The sequence below is a fragment of the Zeus faber genome, assembly GCF_960531495.2.
Source record: "Zeus faber genome assembly, chromosome: 22".
Classification (NCBI taxonomy): Eukaryota; Metazoa; Chordata; class Actinopteri; order Zeiformes; family Zeidae; genus Zeus; species Zeus faber.
In genome coordinates, this window is record NC_137209.1 from 5,585,860 (window position 1) to 5,605,801 (window position 19,942).

At 46.9% G+C, this 19,942-nt stretch overlaps 1 protein-coding gene across 4 annotated transcripts in view; it reads right to left on the reverse strand.

Moving 5' to 3' along the window:
* Positions 1 to 19,942, reverse strand: part of svep1 (sushi, von Willebrand factor type A, EGF and pentraxin domain containing 1) — a 94,736-nt gene that overhangs the window by 40,370 nt on the left and 34,424 nt on the right. For all 4 annotated transcript variants that reach the window (XM_080023256.1, XM_080023255.1, XM_080023254.1 and 1 more), the window contains exons 4-7: positions 7,136 to 7,294; positions 5,499 to 5,678; positions 2,850 to 3,029; positions 1,252 to 1,446 (exon numbers count right to left, since the gene is read on the reverse strand). In XM_080023256.1, coding sequence (XP_079879382.1) covers positions 1,252 to 1,446; positions 2,850 to 3,029; positions 5,499 to 5,678; positions 7,136 to 7,294 — 714 coding nt within the window. The remainder of the gene's footprint in view (positions 1 to 1,251; positions 1,447 to 2,849; positions 3,030 to 5,498; positions 5,679 to 7,135; positions 7,295 to 19,942) is intronic.

Consider the following 19,942-nt stretch of genomic DNA (forward strand, 5'->3'; position numbering starts at 1 on the left):
ATTCTAATAGTCGAATATTGGCTCAAAGATTACGACTTGAAAGTTCTGTTTTGTCATTTCGGTTTGCCTGTCTATCTGACCATCTATCTGTTTTTTTAAGGCAGTGTGTATCTCTCTGTTAGCCTCTGTCTCTCTGTCTTTCGGTCCGTTTGCAGTGTCCCATCATTTGGTTTTTCTCGTCATTGTGTCTCACCGTTCCCTCTCCTCCTCGGGCGTGGATCACACCAGACGGTTAAGAAAGAAAACCCTGACAAGATGACTCATCCTCACTTTTCATCATCCCCCCGACCGTCCCCTCTCCCTCTCTCTCGCTCTCTCTCTCTATCCTTCTCTTGGCTTCTTTTCATCTTTACGACACCGCTCCTTCTCCGTAACGGCGGCGGCCGCTTCATTAGCTCGCTGTCCCTCCCGGCAAGGAAAGAGGGAGCGGGAGGAGGGGATGGAGGACATTTAAAAGGCGAGGCGGCAGGCAGAGCGCGCTGCTTGCCACCTGTCGCACCTGCCAGACATGTTCTGCTGCATTCCATTACGCAGTTCCCCGGAGCGCCATCTGTCTGAGCGGGCCAGCGCAGTTCAGATATGGTTTGAGTTAGCGACCTGAGGCCCGCCGCGAAAAAACTGGGTTAGAACCGCTCTCGATGCTCACAGGGAAAAAAAACGAAAAAAAAAAACGCAGAAAGAATACTGCATGGAAACTTCCTCGGTCCAAGTTTCCTGTAGTTTTGTGTCTGTCTGTATCTCCCCCTTTCTTTCTTTCTTTCTTTCTTTCTTTCAGTGTCTGTCTTCTGGCTTTGTTTTATTCTTTCCCCTCGTATTGCGCCGACATCAGAGTTTGCATGCATGCACGTGTGCAGCACACGCACGCACACGCACACGCACACACACACACACACACACACACACACACACACACAAAACACATTTGCACGTTTAAAGCACAATAGGCCTCTCATCGTCTAGTGAATCAAACACTTGGCTTACAGTGGTACTGATAGAGTCACATCAGGGTTGTGCAGTAGTAGTAGCAGTAGTGATTTGGGCAGTAGGAACGTTGTCGTCCGTCGGGAAAAGACGAGTTGAAGACTTTCAACAGTTGCATCTGTCCTTGCTTGAGTGCCCATAAACAAGACATCTACGAGCTCCAGGGTTCTAGTCTTAGTATTATATCTCGGTCGCAATTGCAAAACACATGCACACACCAACACACTTGGAAATACACACAAATACACGCTAAAACACACAAGTTTTTACCTGTGCAGTTGACTCTGCGGACGTTAGCGCTCCAGTCCCCGGTGGTGAGACACACCGTCCTCCTGTCTCCCTGGAGACTGTAACCTTTACGACAGGTGAGCTGGCAAACGGCGCCCGGTGCCATTTGCCTCTTCCCACAGGCAGGGGGCGACAGCAGGATGTTTTTCGGGGTCACCATTGGCAAACAACGCACCTCTAATTGGGAAGATAGATGGGTTTGCCAGTTGACAGGGAAATCTATGAATCTCGAAGAAAGCCAAGAGCGGAGATCTCAAGATATGTACAAAAACCCAAATTTTTATACGGTTAAGTCAGTCTTTGTTCTATGCCTTTACACTCATTAGTTTTCTGTCAGGCGTGTCTATATCATTCCTGGCATGTCAGCAGCTTAGAGGAAGGCTGCTGGAAGAAACTCAGGATACTTGTTTTTTTTTTTAATCCTCAAGTGATTATATCTCGTTTGGCCTCCGCAAGACCCACTGGACTCACCAGCAATTACGTTGTTTTCAACGGCCTTCAATCAGACTGCGGTTCAAAATGAACAAGAATGTTGGAAACAAACAAAACAAAGCATCGACCGCAGAACCCTTATAAAGGAGGATTGTTTTCTAACAGTAGGCTGTCTTCAGACACGGGCTGTAGTGGCTTTTACTCTGAAATATAAACGGCGGGGGCCGTGGGGGGAGGGGTGAGATTTCAATCGCAAACAAAAAAAAACGATTTCAAGCCTTGTTTTTTTGTTTCTTTCCCCCGGTCGGCCAATACCAAAGGCGTTCCGCAGCTGCCCTCACACACGCACTAAACACACTGTTGGCAGCGGGGTCAGAGCCCGCCAAACCCAACAGTAACTCACTCCATTAAAGAGGCGACGACAAGCTTCGACTGAGCCGTCAAACTCTCAGACAAACGAAGTGCGAGAGAGAGAGCAATTTAGGTCAGGAATACTGGGCGCTTCCGGTAACGGGGCGGTGGAGGGTTTTTTTAAAATAGAGTGACGTGCCGATTTGCTGGAAGTGAGTCATCCCAGCCCGGGGCACAGAGGCCCGGGCTGGGATGGTGAAACAACTTTCGTTCTTTCCTTCTTTTTTGAGTGCTGATGTGCTTGACCCGTAGTGCACGCTGTGGTGAGTGTGCGTCAACGCAACTATTTTAACCTATCAGTTTTGAAGTGTCAGGGCGTGAGTATATGTGTGTGTGTATCTTGTGTGTGTGTATATGCATCTGTGTGTGTTTGCGTCTGTGTCTGCATATGATCATGAGCACTTATTTGTGGAGGACAGCGTGTGTTTTTGCATGTAAATAGCCAGCACGGGGATTCTTTTACAACCGCTCACTTGATATACTTGATATAATCTTCTGTCATTCAGTCTGACCGGCAGACACTGTGCAGATAGTGTAGCTTAGTGTGTGCCTGCACACGCGCACGCGCGTGTGTGTGTGTGTGTGTGTGTGTGTGTGTGTGCATTTAGGCATGCGCACATGAGTGTGTTCATGCATGTGTATGCGTTTTCTCAACGTTTTTGTATTTTGGGATGGAGCTCTGGGGGTGGTGGAGGGAGGATGGAGGGAGGTCAGGGTTATAGTCCTTGAAGGCTTACCCACACACCGAGGTTGGGGTCCACTCCACTGGGAGTTGGCCTGGCAGGTGAGTTTGGCGTCCCCCTCGAGCCTGTAGCCGCGATCGCAGCCCGCTTCACACTGTGCCCTGTAGGAGGCGCCACCCTCGCTGCACCTCAGGTAGCCATGCTGAGGCCGGGAAAGGGCCGGGCAGGAGCGCACTTTAAGGGAAAAGGGAGGAAAAAAGCGGAGCAGCCATGAATCATTTGTATTAATAAAGTTGTCGAGGCAGCAAAAGTGAATAAAAATGGAGTGCAACGTAAAACCAGAGATGAGCGACAGAATGTTTATCCTTTCAAAATTATATTCCACCCACACCGAGTAGAGAGTTTTTCTTGATATTCATCATTTATTATTGTTTAATTTCCAGTAAAAGTGTTGTATTACTGTTCTGAAAAGCGTGATATGAGAAAAGCAGAAAGCTCACTCTCCTGGCTGTTTCCTTTCTCAATGTGTTTATTTAAAGTGACCAGCCTCAGGACAACAGTCAGTTAGGAGCGAACACATATAAATAAATAAAACTGAAAAAAAAAATCCCCGTGTAGAATTACACAATATACTATGCTGGTAATATACAGTATATACAGTATCTATTTTTTTGCAGAGAAAGTGTGCAATGATGGGAGATTTAACCCGAATGCCTGTTTTCAACAAGTTTCTAATGTTACGGTGGGGGTGGAATTCCCCTTTAAACACGTAAACAAAAATGAAAAATAAGCCTATGCCTTTTTTCTTTTTTACTTCTCTGAGGATGCCATAAAACAGGTAGATGAATCACACCGCGGGAGGCATAAATCAAATCCAGGAATGCAATGCATAACATTGTCTGTAACTACCACCCGAGACCTATCCTTTACACCGGAGCGTGAAACTCCCTTTTAAAAATGTACATGTATGTATATGATCTGTGTAGTCAGTGTGTGTCTGTTCTTAGTTATGCTACGAAAGGGGAGTGTGCAGTATATTATTTCTCATCACGGTACACATACAGACCGCCGGTGCGTTGGAGACCCCCACCCCCACCCCCACACAGAGGTCCTGGCGCTAGCTGGGAGGTCCGTGGTCCAACGGAGCAGGACATAGTGTATGTACACCATGCAGAAAGTACCCGCTCACACTCACGCCGCAAAAAAACAAAACACAGAAAGTATATAACCACAGCTACAGCGCCCGCTGTAAATCTTGCGCGCACCCTCCAGCTTTTACTGTCTTCACATGCACTGTATATGACTCACACCGTTGCCGTCTTTGTGTCGGCGTTGGGGATTTCTGAAGGCATATCTCATGTGTCTTTGGGTTTGTTTTTATGTCTCGTGCGCTCTTTTTTGCGACGAATGGTTTTTTCCTGTCAGGGGTTCAAGCGGGGAAGGGCTGAAACCCTCTCGTTGTTTATTATCATTATTGTTCTTCAGCAACGTTGGCGGAAATTCCTGTGAGATGGTAAATTACAACGAAATAGCATTCTGCCCATTGATAGGAAGTTGCATCAGAGTTGTGCAGCCCCTCCCCCATCAGCCCAATGGCGGCGCTATAAATAAAGGTCAAGCTTTTGAACTTTGGAAAATAATTTTGTTACCGCTTCCTGTTTCTCAAATCTTTCAGCCTTCCTTCTGTTTTTATTCACCGCTTGATGAAAACGACATCAAAGCGCGTCATAAACACGTGCTAACTAACTCATGGTCCGGCTTTTACAAGGCTTTTTTATCCACTTGGTATGACAGCGTAACCCCGGTTCTGATGCAGCCATTAGGTGGCACATAAATGTTTATCAAGGATCCAACACGTCAGAGGGGCGGTGGCAGACTCAGGGCGCTTTGATGGAGGTTAATGAGGAATTACATGAGACTTTTTGCTGAAGAAGAAGCCTGCTGTGATCAATCAGATAATTGTGTGTGTGTGTGTGTGTGTGTGTGTGTGTGTGTGTGTGTGTGTGTGTGTGTGTGTGTGTGTGTGTGGTTTGATCACTATAATCAAAAACATTGTTGCAAAGACATGGTAGACACGCCAAAGACATTCGAGTCAAATGGAAAACGCCACGAAAGTCAAAGAATTATCCGCCTGACTGAACATGCTGCTAATCACACTCTGTCGCCACTGGAAGCACAGCGATGTCTTTTATGCGAAGTGTCACATCGTTCAATTCCTATCGGGGACATTTTTCGTGGTTGCTATATAAAAGTTTTCTGTGTTTGTTTTTGTTTTGTAGCAACGTTTTATGGTGAATATGGAGGTTGAAGTGAATAGAGGTTGACGACTGCATTCTGTGAACTGTAAAAAGCAACAATAACACCCGAGCAGCATCAGCTTTCATCAGGTTATATTATTAGTTACGTTATATTTATATGATTAATGTAATATTATTACTCTTTCATCCCTGACAGCCTTAAGGCTTTGTCCTGATGCCACAAGTTGACACCACGGATTCACCAAAACCCGTCACACTTAAGATGACCATCGCTGACCGTGTGAAACCAAGGGCGCAGTGTTCAAATCATCGGGTTCCAGGTTGAAGATCATTGCACTTGAGCTGACTTCTATCAGCGACTTTGGGGTTGTGGACTCCAGACAGGAACCAGCAGAACCCCCTCCCGCACACACCTCGCCTCCCACGCGTGCCACCCGCTCCTCACCTATGCAGCTGGGTGGGGTCCCGGACCAGGTGCTGTCGGCCTGGCACAACCTGATGCCCGTCCCCTGGAGGTCGAACCCCAGCTGGCACTTGACGCCGCAGGCCGAGTCGTAGCGGTTGTTACACACATTGTGGATGAAGAAGCCGTTCTCTGGAGGAGAGAGCTCTGGACAGTAGACGACTGAGGGAGGAGAAAGGTGGGGAAACGGACGAATGGAAAATAGACAAGGAGGAGAGGAAAAGAATGAAGAGAGAACTGTTCATACGCTGTGTGAGCGACAAAGGTAATTGAAACCAAGTCCTATTCACTAAATTAGACGGACAAACATACAAATAAACACAGGAACAAACACAGATCCTATTTGACCCTGACAGTAGTGGCTGGTGTTTGTGGCTACCACCGGAACAGACTCGGAGGTTAATGCTTCCGCGCACAGAGGAAGACTGGAAAAGTAGAAAATTAGAGGGTGTCAAACAGCAGCTTTGCAAGGAGGACCCTCCTGTAACTTGTTTGTTTGTGTGCATGTGTGTGTGTGTGCGTGTGTGTGTGTGTGAAGATAACGACAGATAAAGTGACACAGGGAAAAATGGGACGGGTAAAAAGAAACCTATAACACATACCCATACACACATAAAGGAGAAATGGAATGGAAAATGTTGACGTCAGACTCCTCAGAATTAGGAAATCACACATTCATTCTTCAACGAGGGGAAGGGTCTAATGACTGTATCAGCAACAATATCAGCATCCATTTCTTCATCGTATTTTATATTGATTAATTCCTTTTTCTTGACCGGGTCGGTGTTAGGGCTGCAAGAACGAAATTCAAAATTCAAATAGAATAAGAATATAAAATAAATAAATAAACAATTCGATGCTGAAATCGTTTTTGATCGTTTTAATCATTTTTTTTATAAATAAATAATTGATAATAAATGTTTTTGTTTTGTAAAGGTTAGCAAATCAATTCACTTGTGATGAGCAATAAAGTTTGATATGAGTTCATCCAGTTTGCTGCACAGTGAACAGACATTAGAGAGAAATATTCCCGGTAACGGCGTGACAAGTCCGCGTCGGCGGAGACGCACGAGCGCACTGAGCGTTTCCCTCTCCTTCAGCGTTCCACTGTGTGTACAAGGGAGAGTGCGCCTTTGACTAGAACATCCAGTAATTCCACAGATGTGGCGATGAAAGCGGGAAATTAACCCGACCATCAGTGCAGAGGTTCCGAACCACCGGCTCGCAGCCCGTGCTGGGCCACGGGGTATTTGCCAACGGACCGTGAGAACATGGGTGGGATTTGTTCAGGAGCGGCCTGTAGTGGAGCAGCAGCAGGAACAGAGTAAATTAAATATGTCTCGAGTTTTGATTTGCTTTGTTTGGAGAAAAGATCACTCTGATTGGAGCTGCATAACTGTGCGTAAGCCACCCCCCCCAGTTCTAAATTTGAGCATTACAATTTGAATATATTTGAATATTAAAAATAATAAAGCATACAAATTTGAATGGGATAGTAGAGGAATACCTGCAGCCCCAATTGGTGTTTTACTGGATTGGTGTAGGTTTGGCGGTTATAAGCCAGTCCCTTGGCTTCAAGGAGATAAAGTCCAAGGCTTACTGACATGTGTTTGTCTTACCTTGGCAGGTCCAGCCTGTGGCTCTGTAGCCTGGTTTGCAGACGCAGTCAGTGAGTGCGGTGCTACCCGGCCGGGATGTGTGCTCTGGGTCTGGGCAGGACAGGCAGGTGCCCGGGCCCCCTGGGGTGACCTCAGGCTTGTAAGTACCAGGTGGGCAAGCTGAAAAGAAGATGCAGTTAAAATACAGTGGGAAAAGAAAAGTCCTGAGCTTTACAAAGAAGGTGAAGTAAACAAAGTGTTTGTGATACAATACTCAAAATCACTCAAGAAAAGACTGAACCCTTCCACATCCTGACAGTCCAGCAGTACTAGTTGCATTTATTTCTATTCGTATATTACTTAGTGTTACTACATTGACATTGCTATGTTGAAGCTCAAAATAATATCTGTAAAAAAATAGGTCCAGATTCACTCCAAGAACTATTGAAGGAGAGTAATTTGCTTTGCTCCATTTTACCATTACACAGAAACACAACGGCCAGAGAAGAGGTTTACGAGGGAAACCCCATTCATGGTCAACATGTACGAGCACATGGCCCTCATTACAAATAAGACTTTGATCACCTGCGTGAACAAACCCATGAACACACACACACACACACACACACACACAGATAATATGTTTCCTGTTAGCATAACCTGTGTTTGAGATCAGAGAGACATGCTGAACAAGGTGAGGTACTGCGGGTCAATCGAGGGTTTTGGAACATTCTTTTATTCCCCATAAATCTGCTGTGAAACCAAGAGGAAGATATTCAATGAATCACTGCTGGTTCTGAAGATTACTGAAACCCTGGAGGACCGCCAAGGAACATTTGGCAATATGAGGAGACCATCATCACTTGCTGCTGTCAAAATCGAATAGGCCAACAAATGATTGACTTCCAACTTAAAGATTCGCTTTGAGAACTCACAGCATCCTTCAAATCCAGACTGTAATAACGCCATTATTCAGGCCGTAAAAAAATGCAATTCAGTCCAACGGGGAGTCTTTCAATTTGGCTCGCAGAAGAGAAGAGAAGAGAAGAGAAGAGAAGAGAAGAGAAGAGAAGAGAAGAGAAGAGAAGAGAAGAGAAGAGAAAACTTCTGCCAATGACCAAATAACAGCATGTTTCTACTGCATCCGAGCCCGTTTTGCAAATTTCCTGGGAAAAAAAGGACAACATCATGAAAAACTTCCAAGGACTGTTGATTAATTCAAGACACTGGTTGCTTAGATACAGTATCAACTCATCTCACCCCTCCTGAACGATTTCCTCACTTCTTTTGAGAAAGAAGGCTCCAGATGCACATCGTGATCTGGTTATGTTTCGTGATGATACCTGAGTGTACAAATGCGATTTCATTCAATTTGACATCCGTGTACCTTCAGTGTTTAAACTTTCTCTGACGGATAATACATTTTTAGCAAGACCCTAAGTGGTTGCTGACACGTTCCAACCTTTTGGCAGTGGGGTGCAGCTTGACTTGGAAGTCGTACAAGAGTCTTTCAGTTTAAGACCTCGGCTGACATTCGCAGAGTCCAGCGGAGACATGAATAAACAAACAATGCATGTTGAATTAACGTTAAATGACGGATTTGAACAGAGAATCCACAGTATTGATGGTTTGTCTGGGTTTCTACCGCTCACACATCAGCAACAAGACCAGGTGTGAACTCAGAACATTGTGCCATGGTTGGCTGAACCTCTGGCCCCGTAATTCCTGTTTCACTCTGCCTCTTTTTAGTTTCTTGCCTCTCTGCTCCAACTCTCTCCATTCACCCAATTCCTGTGTCTCTCTCTCTTTTCTCTCTTTTGTCTCTCAGGCAATCCAAACTGTGAGACCCCCTGACCCCCCCCCCCCCCACACACACACACACATACACACACACGCACTCTTCTCCCTGCCAAGACACAATGCTGCCTCTTTCTGAAGCAGCAGCAGGGGAATGTTAACCGAAATGCATCAACTAAACCCATATCAAATATGAACACACACACACACACGCACACACACACACACACACACACACACACACACGTATGTGATGTCTCTCACACCCTGACGTGCACGTGCACACAAATTAGACTTGAACTTAAGCGTACAAACACGAGTGCAAACATGAACCTTTAACAAGTGCAGGCATAAAACGTCGAGCACGCAGCAGCATGCGTAGAGTGATACGCACACACATACATTGATATTCCCTCACATGCACAAGACAAAACACGCACACACACACTATGACGTGCGTTAATCTATCACACACAAAGATGCAACGCAAACCAAAACACGAGCACACGCAGGGCACCACGCGTTCATCTCTGGTGTGCACGTGTTTTCTGTTTCCACAGCCACCGTGTCGCAGAAAGCGCAGGCTCTCTACGACCACACGCTGTTCTCTTGCCCGCCTGTGTGTGCGTCCTCGTCGATCGCTTCATTTTGATAACAGATGCAGCAGATGCCGCAACCTTTTCCCAGTTGTTCTCCGTTCAACTCAGAGGAGGTGGCTTACATAAGACCGACCTAACGCCTGAATCGTCCCCTCTCCGCCCGAAAGCCCCCGGGGAATGACTTTTACAGCTTCATTTACCGTTTGCAGGAAGCCTAGTTATTTTTAACGTGGAGAATAACTCACCAGTCACATAATAATAGAATATCATATCGAAAAAATTACTCTCATCTCACTTCCAAGTACTGGCAAGTGATGCAGAGCTGGCAGACACAGTAGACACAGACGTGCATGCAGGAGCACACACACACACACACGCAAACACACAAAATGAGTACAAGAAGACCGGATCTGATTCTATTTGAAGCACACTTTGTACTTGGAAACCGAGGAAGGAAAGGAGAAGAGAGGCGGGGATGGAGGGAAGGATTGAAAGAAAAAGCAGCGGCCATTAATCTAAAATATGGAGGAAAGAGCTGGCAGGTGGACATGGAGCAAACTGTGAGAATTTCCTTCAGACATATCACTGCTCCTCGACTGCGGCCAAGCGACCCCTTACAGCGGCTAAATGGCTTTGGAACCCAAGACCCTGCGGCGCCCTGCGTGGATCCATGTTTCCAATTTAACAGCAGCAGCCAATCAGTGATCTTATCCGCACGCTGCCTATGGCTCCATAGTTAACTGCTGTGTACTGCACTGTGCCCTTCATTTAGACAGCAAGGGGGCCGTCAGCAGTCCAGATGACCATAAAACAGACACAGCCTTCCGTGTCTGGACAGGCCTCTACCACATGGACAAACAGAGCGTGCTCAAAGAGTGCTACTGTAAAGTAATGACCGCTGGCGAGGTCGCTGGGGCGATATGTGCCAAGTAAAATCCTTACTTGAGTTTAAAATAACAGCGAAAATCAAAGTTATATACTTAATATCAACAATGTTTACAGTTGGAGGAATATTTTACCTGAGCAAATCGACAGTTTGCAGAACGCTCACCTTGCTGACTGGTCCGTATGTGCGCTTACCAAGAGCGAGCCTCTACAGTATATAGGACTGTATCGATGTAAATTTATAAAATACATTTTTACATTTTGTATAGTCGGGCTTTGTATTTCTGTTCAATGTTATCAGACAACAAATGGCAATTAATTCAAAGCATGCAAGCACACAACGCTGTGAGTATATTCATATTTGAATAATTGATGGCTGTTTGGACGGCTGGACGATTGCTCTACACTGATTGGTATTCAAGAGGAGAGGTAGGAAAGCCAGGCCTGCTTTTACATTTCAGACACTCAGCTATCGCTCCTATTCATGGTAACTGCGAAAAAGTTCTGGATATTTACAGAACAGAGGTGGACACAGAACAGATGACCAGAATGGACCCTGTGAACTCAAGGCTCAGTTTCTTTAACCTCTGGACTACGCTACAGTGATGGTGCCGCTACGCTTTGAGGGGCGTAGAGGTGATAATATGAATGACACAAGCTGCCCCCCCCCCCCCCCCCCCCCAAAAAAAAAATCAAAGCGGACCTGTTTGACAGCTGTGCTCGCGGGCCGTATCTCCCCCATCACTCCTACAAATTGGCCTCCGTCGTTGCGCCTTTGAATTCCGTGACCTCCGACCCTTAAGGGCTCACACTGTGTAAGCCCTTTTGCCTTTAAGGCATGGGCCCTGATTAATCATTCAATGTTATCTCCCCGGAATACAATGACATGCCTCTTTGCAAGGACAGAGTAAGCATAATGCCTGCATAAGTAGTGGGCAGCTCGCTGGACCATGGCAAGCCAAGAAAACTGCATGCTTTCATTTTGACCAAATGCTACACCAGCTGCTTCCAAGAGCTTCCAGTTGAGAGGTGTGCTAAATAGTGCCGGTGTTATCTCACAGTATATTTATTGTATTTGCTTGGAGTACAAACATATACAGCCGTAGTTCTCCATGATACAAGGATATCTGAATAGAATTTGCCCTGGCACATTAAGGAATTGCAATCCGGATCTAGGCCTTATGGTTTACATAACGCTAAAGTCGTGAAAGTGGAATGTGGAAAAATCACTGTCAGTCACTGACGAGAGGAAAACGACAGCACAGGAATGAGCGCTCTCCGGACGAAAGGAATTAAGGATAAGAAAACGTAAAAAAAAACTAAGAAAGAAAAGAAGATGGGATGAAGGGGGAAAAGTCTAGATCCTTCAAAACTTCTAAAAACCTCTCTCTCTGGCTTGATATTAAGTTGGACGAGTATAAAGGTGGTGGTGGTGGTGGGGGGGGGGGGGGGGGGGTACAGGGTGCGGGAGCCAAAGTTACTATCACACGAGAATCTTCAGGTCTCATGGGGGGGGGGGGGCTGGATCCGATTAGCCAAGGCCTAAAAACAGACTGAGACGGAAACGATGAAAGGGACTCCAGAGGGAGGGAACTGGAACATCTGCCCGCTCAACCCCAATTACAGATGGAGAGAGAGAGAGAGAGTGTGAGAGAGAGAGAGAGAGAGAGAGAGAGAGAGAGAGAGGGGGAGACAGAAGGGTAGAGGGACGGACAGAGAAAGTGTTTCCACCTCCTTAAACCGCTCCATCCATAACAAAACCCTGTCGTATGTGTGCACGCAGACGCATGCACCTGTGCACTTGTTTTTTTTTGTTTTCCAAGATTTTGACGAGTGAATGAAAACATTTTTCGTTTTTTAAAGACTCTACAGTTTCATAAATAAATGACATCTTTAAGATGCGACAGTGTGGCTAACGCGGGGGCGTGGTTATGCAACGGTCTGTAGGTGACGGTCTGTAGTTTGGGTGTCCCCAGTCAGCGCCGTTGGTGCTGACTGGCCCCGCCCTGGCTGGGAGAGTTTTCATACGGTGTGTGTTGTTTGTCCTGCGGGGAGGGAATCCCGTGGTGCAGGAGACCCGGCGGACCGGATCGCGACGCACGGACCCCTGGCGCCGCTTCATTCCACACCACTTTGCGTTCCCGTTTTGGCCAGCGAGCCTGGACAAAACATCGTTTTCGTCGCTTCATAAAAACCACGCCCGGCCAGCACCTCGCTGCCTGAAAGACTCTCGGTCTCCCTCCCTGAATGCATGTCTGTGGGTAGAGCCTCCCACAGACTGGAGTAGAAATTGTCCATGTACGTGTGAGAGAGAGGTGCCGATTGGTCTACGTGGACCAATGCGGACGGGGGAGGTTCAGGGACATCGTGAATGAAAGATGCTAAATTTGGACGGAGGGCTTGGCGTTTGGTGCTCACGAACTCTCCCACGCATGATATCCTGCGAGTGGGATTTGAAATCTGTTGGGGTTTTTTGTTTTTTTGTTTTCTTTTTTCACTGAGAAAACAACGTTAACACGCGAGGACTCACTTTCCACTCTCGAAACCACATGTTCTCGCGTGCGTGCTTGAGGTCTAAAAACAGGCGATGGAAGTAGACAATTAAAATGTATAGTCTAAGAACAGATTTATTTTATTTCGGACACAAAGACCTTGAATATAGTTTAAACCTTTACTCTTTTCATAAGAAAACAATCTGTAAAGCATATACATGTACTCTCAGCCAGTAATAACATGCAATATCCAGCACACCGCCTGTCCAATGTATCCCTGCACTTCAGAATGGATGCCAGGTTGAGGTTGAAGCAGAGGAAATGGGAGGGTGTTAGAATGGTGGGGGAAAGAAATGTCTCTCTCAACCGAGTATTCCCATGGCAACTTCCATCGTGTAGGGGAGGGCTCAGGAGGTAAAACAGTAAAACATTTTACTACGTGACACCAGCCGAAGATCCGCTAATGTTCCCACACGCACTTGCATCGGCGACAAATTGTCTCCGGAACACATCAAAGCGCTATTCCGAGGTGGGTTCTAAAATGGAAGGGTTTTTCCAACTTCAACGTCGAGGCCCCCTGAGGATAGATGTTACAGTGGTACTGCATACTTGATGATATTTTTAGACCTAAAGCGACTGCCATACACAGAGCTGCAATACTACAATGGGACAATCACAAGAACCTGCTCCCTGTTTAACCTTAACTGACTAGACTATCCTTTCTCCCATGGTGGTCAATAAAGTACTCTTATCTTATATGATGGGTCCATATTTTTTTAATAGTGACATCACCAATATAAACTCCTTGTTTTTGAATGAAGGGGTTGATTCTGTCAATAGCATGTTATTAAATAAACTCCAATGACCCAGACACAACTCCCCGTGTCCAACCCCTACTCAAATGATTTTATGTGCGCAGTACATCAAGACCTGTAGTACTATGCAGGCTTTTAGTTTTTCCCCACCTTATTTACAGAGGTCGGCAACAGAGAATTCCCCCCTCATGGAATGTTCAGGAGCCCCTCAAATCCTTTCCCCAGAATGTCATTGAAGTTCGATCTGCAGTCCATCTGGATGGGGGAGTGTGTCTGTGTGTGTGTCTGTCTGTCTGTCTGTCTGTCTGTCTGTGTGTGTGTGTGTGTGTGTGTGTGTGTGTGTGTGTGTGTGTGTGTGTGAGTGTGTGTGTGTGTGTGTGCCTGTGTGTGAGGAAGGTGGGCGGAGAGCTGGAGCCCAGCTGTCCACCTACACAACCTCCATCTGGGGTAATGGGGAAGACCGGATAACCTCCACCACACACACACACACACACACACACACACACACACACACACACACACACACACACACACACACGCACGCACACACACACACCAGCCTTCCATCACCAATAAACTTTGGGGAGAGGGATGTCGGATGTCCGCTGGCTGTTCCGTCTCTGCTCGCCCACTTACTTATTCGACCCAGCATCCCACCGGGCCGGCAGAATGACTTCACCACAATTGCTAGATGCCTCTTGTGAATGCCTGATGCTTACGGTTGATGTGAATGCCTGATGCTCGTGATTACAGGCTGCGAACGTAGCGCTGGGCAAACCGCTAAACAACTGTGCAAACACAGGTTGGACTGCCCGTTCTGGGGTGGGCTGATTACAGATGTCAGCTTGCTGAGTCATGTGGCGATAAAGGCCTCAGAGCGATCTCAGCGCCGCGGCAGTCATGTCGCAAGCTGCTGTAGCCATAGTAGAGCATTGTTCGCTTGGTTCCACTGTTTGAAGGGCGGCCCATTAACCGCGTTAATTCCTCGATTTAACGGCTGCGAAGGCAAGGGACGTCGGAAATCGCAGGTGCACACACGCAGCCACTCGTACACATTAGATGCACACACAGATGGGGCGAGGCGTGGAGTAGCGGTGTGCGAGAGGGGGCTAAAGCAATCGGGAGGGAATTTCAATTTCAACGCTGAAATGAGTCAAAATATGTAATATATAATACACCAAAGCCATGAAAACATCTAGATGTTCCCACAGTGGACCCAGTGTCAGTTTGGCTTGAGAGTCAGTCAGGGGCTTTAGAGTTGTTTTGACTGAGCAGACACACTGACAGGACCCAGGCCCCCGCTGCGTGTGTATGCGTGAATGTGTGCATTTGTGTCCCATTGTACTGAAGAAAAAGTCATTCAGTTCCTTGTTTTTCAGGAATAATTTGTCATGTAAAAACCTGTGGAACGTGGTCCACACCGCCAAAGATTCACATTCAGGTTTTTCCCATTTGAAATTGTTTACTTTTTCGAACTAACTTTTTTTCCCCGATGCAGCTCTTTCTCTCATGTACTGTATCAAACATTCCAAAATCATCTTGAGCCAACAGACCAGAGCCATTGTCGAGTGTCGGTCACATCCCAACACCCTGCATCATATCACCCCCTGTCCCAAAGCACTTTTCCCAGAAACACGTCCACAAAGATTTGTCCCCCCCCCCCCCCCCAGCTACTGGAACATTCCAGATACAAGTGGTGAGGACAAGCTGTTGTGTCAAAACTTAGCAGGAGATAGGAAGAGAAAAGAGACGGATAGAAGGGGAGCCAAAATATGGGTGAGGGAAACGAGAGACGGGGTTACGCTTTTCCTGAGGAGACTGGTAGCCGCTGACTTTCTGGATTGGCTCCCCATGACCTTTGACCCCGGGCATCGGACATCAGACATGTCCCTCATCACCTCGCTCCTGCTGGAGGAGGCTCGGCTTCGCGGTTCACACGCGCACACCGGACACGTCACACAAACGCACACAAAACACAATGCAAACAAAGACACACGTTTCAAATACACGAGGACACACCCTCTGCCTCACACACAGATACCCACAGATGCTCTCATTCACACTCTCACTTTCTGAGGAAGAGACACACATGCCCACATACTACCAAGCCAGCGGTGGGGTAGAGCAGTAGCTAGCAGATGGAGGAGGGGTGAGGGACACAGTTGGAGGGTATCATGACAATAAGCACATGGCACAAATCAGGGCGAGGGACAAGCAAGAGCATAAAAGACAAAAGGGGTGTATCGCGGAAAAGTGTACGATCCCCTCGCTTCCTACCAGTGTGAGCGAATTGTTGCAGGAAACGTGTGAGGCAGAGAGAAACGTTCAGGGATTACTGTACAGATGGTAAAAAAAACAACTATTGTGATACAGGAAGAAGTTCGGAATATTTTGAAGTCAAATCAAATAGAAAATTCAAAGTGACTCTGGAATGTATTATTCAAGTTGATAGTCTTAAATGGTTCTAGTAAAGCCTGTGCCTCTGGTCTTCCCCCCAGGTGAGGAACTAGGCCACTTTTAATGGTGTGTGTCTCTGCTGAGAGCAACATTTATACCTTGCTTGTAAATGGTAAAGCCTCCCTTTATGACCACTATGGAGGGTGACGCTGAGAAAGGACGCAAGAAAGCTCGGCGGGAGAGACAGAAACAGAGAGACAGGGAGAGAGAGGATGGAAGAAAGGATGAGGGAAGGACGGGAGAGGTGGGGGCGGAGGGGTAGCCGAGGCTGGAGTCAAGTCTTTGTGCAGAGGAAGTCAGGAAGGAAGGAAATGAATAGAGTAACGAGGACAGGAGGAGATGGAGGGATGCATGAATGAGAGTAAATGACACAGTGAGGTTTCCGCTTCGCCCCCACCAGCTGTTTTTTCACACTCCTCTCTCTGGCTCGCTCTCCCTCTCTCTCTCTCTCTCTCTCTCTCTCTCGCTCTCTCTCTCTCTCTCTTTCTCTCTCTCTCAAAATCGCACACATACACATTAATGGCCTCGGTTTATGGCGGCAGTCATGCTTGCTTTACAGCGGCTCTGACCTAAAAACACGGCTACAGTAGTCATCAATTACTGCTTTTTACAGACCTATATGTGTCTTTTAACGAGTGGGGAGAGATGGAGAGGGCGAGAGAGGCTGAGAGCGAGGGTGGAACGGGGTCGCCGCACACCCCGGAGAAAAATGAAAAGTACCGACACGGACCTCTGCATTGCGCAGGAACATTAGCGAGTCGTCAGCCTCCGTCTCCAATCTGGGTCTAAAAGTAATTGTCTGTCACCGAGACCAAAAAGCCGAGACGGCCCCGCCTTTAAAACAGTTTTACCAAAAAAGCCCAGACTGCAGGCTCCAGAAAAAGTGAACTCTGACATTACGCGTCCGCTCCCCCGTTCCCCGAGTGGACCGCGCTTTGCACGGCGGGGAGCGGATCTCAGCCTCTGCGTAGCGTGCCGGCTTACCACCTGAAGGCACTTGAGACACGGGATGCACCATCAATCGCAATAAAAAATAAAAAATAAAAATAGTGATCTTGATTCATACGTCCATGCAATTCAACAGAGGAGGGGTCCTCCCATCTGCTGCCAAGAACTGGAGCGAGGCCAGTTGGTCCAGCGCCAGGCCACAGTTCCCACTGAGCAACTGTAAGCCCTCACCTTCAAAACAGAATTTACAACTATCCTTTGAATGCAGCCCTGTGAGATGGCAACTGAAAGGGCTATCATTGTGGCATTTCAGTTGTGTGGAGAATTTCATACTACTTAATATATGAGATAGCAATTTTTTTTAACTTTCTGCAAAATTTTCGAGGGATTTTATTACTCGGACATTAGTTGAGAAATGGAACGTGAACGTGTTTCGTGCGGACTGTGGGCGGGGTCTTTCTCATGACGGGTTTCTGGTGTATTTCAAAATCCCAACTATGAAACATTTCTGTCGGTACTGAGTATGACTTTGAGAAACAGCCGTGCGGTTGATGGATGTGAGAGAGAGGGATGGAACAAAAAACATCAAAAGCCCCCTTCGCACGGCCTCAGAAAGCTGTTCGCTACCTGGTTAGACCGGCTGTGTGAAAGATCCGTCCTGCTGCATTCCAACGGGGCTACGTCGTGGGGCCGGATGACCGTTGACGCAGTGAAAAATTAATGAGACAAGTTGAATCACTCGGCCTCAATATCTCGTGATTTAATGACACTGTGAAGTCGCATAAAACATTTTTTCACTCCGCCAAGAAACCACAGAGAGCTTGAGGTGAAATGCGTATTTGGAGATAAAAATGAAATAAACAAATCTCTCGCCATTCATCATCAACGGCGAGACGGTGATTTAAATAACGCCGTCCGGCCTGATAGCAAACGTGCTGACATTGACAGAAACGCCCGCCCCTCCACACAGAACATTTTGGATGAGGTGAATGGCATCCGAATGGGACAGTCAACCGGCAATCAGCGGGTGTAAATTGGCAGTTGCAGAGCAAGGCAAAATATTGGGTAGAAGTTTTTTTTCGGTATAAAAAGACTACAAGGAAAAAGGGTGATTGTCTGAGTTCTAAGGAGTGCTGTAAATTTTAGCTCATGTAAAATTTCTTGCCGAAGATTGTACCCCATTACATGGTGAAGGGAATGACTTGAGTATGGGTAAAGGGAGCCGTACTCCAAAATGAGCTTGAGTTTTTTTAGAGCATTTTTAAAGAAAGTGTATAGCCTCTCGACTAAACATTTCAGAATTCAAATGTCGAGAAAACAGTGAACATTCAAATCAAATAGACTTGTTATCTTATTGTTCAGTGTTTTCAGAATAAGGCGTGAAATCCTAGAAAGAAGAAATAATGCTTGAAGTAGTAGAGTGGATTGCACGACATTTGAATGTGTTAAAAAACACAAAAACAAATAATAACTTTGGCCCAATACAAAGAAGCAGCAGCATGATGATGATGATGATGATGAGCTACTCTTGTGTTGCTGCATGTGCCCTGGGCATGGTCTGCGTAAAGCACGTCCTGCACAGTCCACTGAAGGAGCTCGTTTAACGATGGGTTTCACAGTTAACCCAAAACATTCGACCAAAGCTCTGCACTTTATTCATTCTGGAAACCGGGAGGGAGGCAACAGCTGGAAAGCACTTGAAAGAGGGAGGGGGGAAAGCGATTGCAACAGTCGACATTCTTCCCTCTTCATCACCCATTAGCATCCCTCTACTTTGTCATTTTTATTCCCTTTGTCCAAGCACGTCTTCCGCGCCAGGAGAGCCCTCTGGGTCGTTCCCGTCGGCAAGCCGAAATATTTCCATTGTGGACCTTGGACCCGGTGATTCCCCGATCCCAAATATTCCTGACTTGTATTCCGGCTAATATTGTAAGGCGGCCAAATTATTTTACAAACAAAAGGGCGAAAAAAATTGAATCCCGAGTTCACTGTTATCATTTTTGCATAGCATTTTTTTTTTTTTTTTAGACCGCGACAGACTATATAATCATTTCATTTGTTGGGAAAACGGCATCGTAATCGGAGTCTGAAAAAAACAACAAAAAAAACCATAGGAGATCGTTTGGTGTAAAACTGGACGTTCCGGATGGTGACACGGATCAAATGCACCTCAACCATCCTGTTGCGAGAAGAGCCTTATCTGTTTTGGATCCCGGGGCGGTCCGTGTTCGTTCGGTGCACCTCATATTGAGACATCTAATGCAACTCCAGGTCATTGAATTAAGGAGACCCGCGCGCGAGCCACTTTCAGACCAAGGTACGGGAAATAAATGGGGAACCGTTTAGGAACCTTCCGAAAAGGGCACTTCAGCAGTTGTCTACCACTCCCCCACGGCACCTAGGAGTCGTGGAGATTATGAGGAGGTGACGCGAAACCCTTTCGTATAAACAAAGAAATTCCCGCATCGCTTGCCCCACTGGTTTCTGTTCCCCCGAAAAGGACGGCTTTATTCGGGGGGAACCGAGAACTGATCCCTGAAAGCCGCCCTGCCAGCCACCAGGAAACACCCCGCCCCCCATGCTTCCTTGTTTGACACCTGCCTTTCTTTCTTTTCTCCCGCTCGATCTCCCCCTCTCTCCGTCCACTCCCCCTCTCTCCGTCCAAGATTTTTTTCGACCTGGCGAGAGGGACGACAAAGCCTTCGCTGACACCGCAGAGTCTTAACACAGTCCAGAGCGTCCGTCTTCCTCCTGCAGAAGAGGCTGATAAGGCAGCCGGCCGATAGGAGGGAAAAATGCCCTTCCTCGCCCACCCCACCCCCCTTCCCCTCTCCC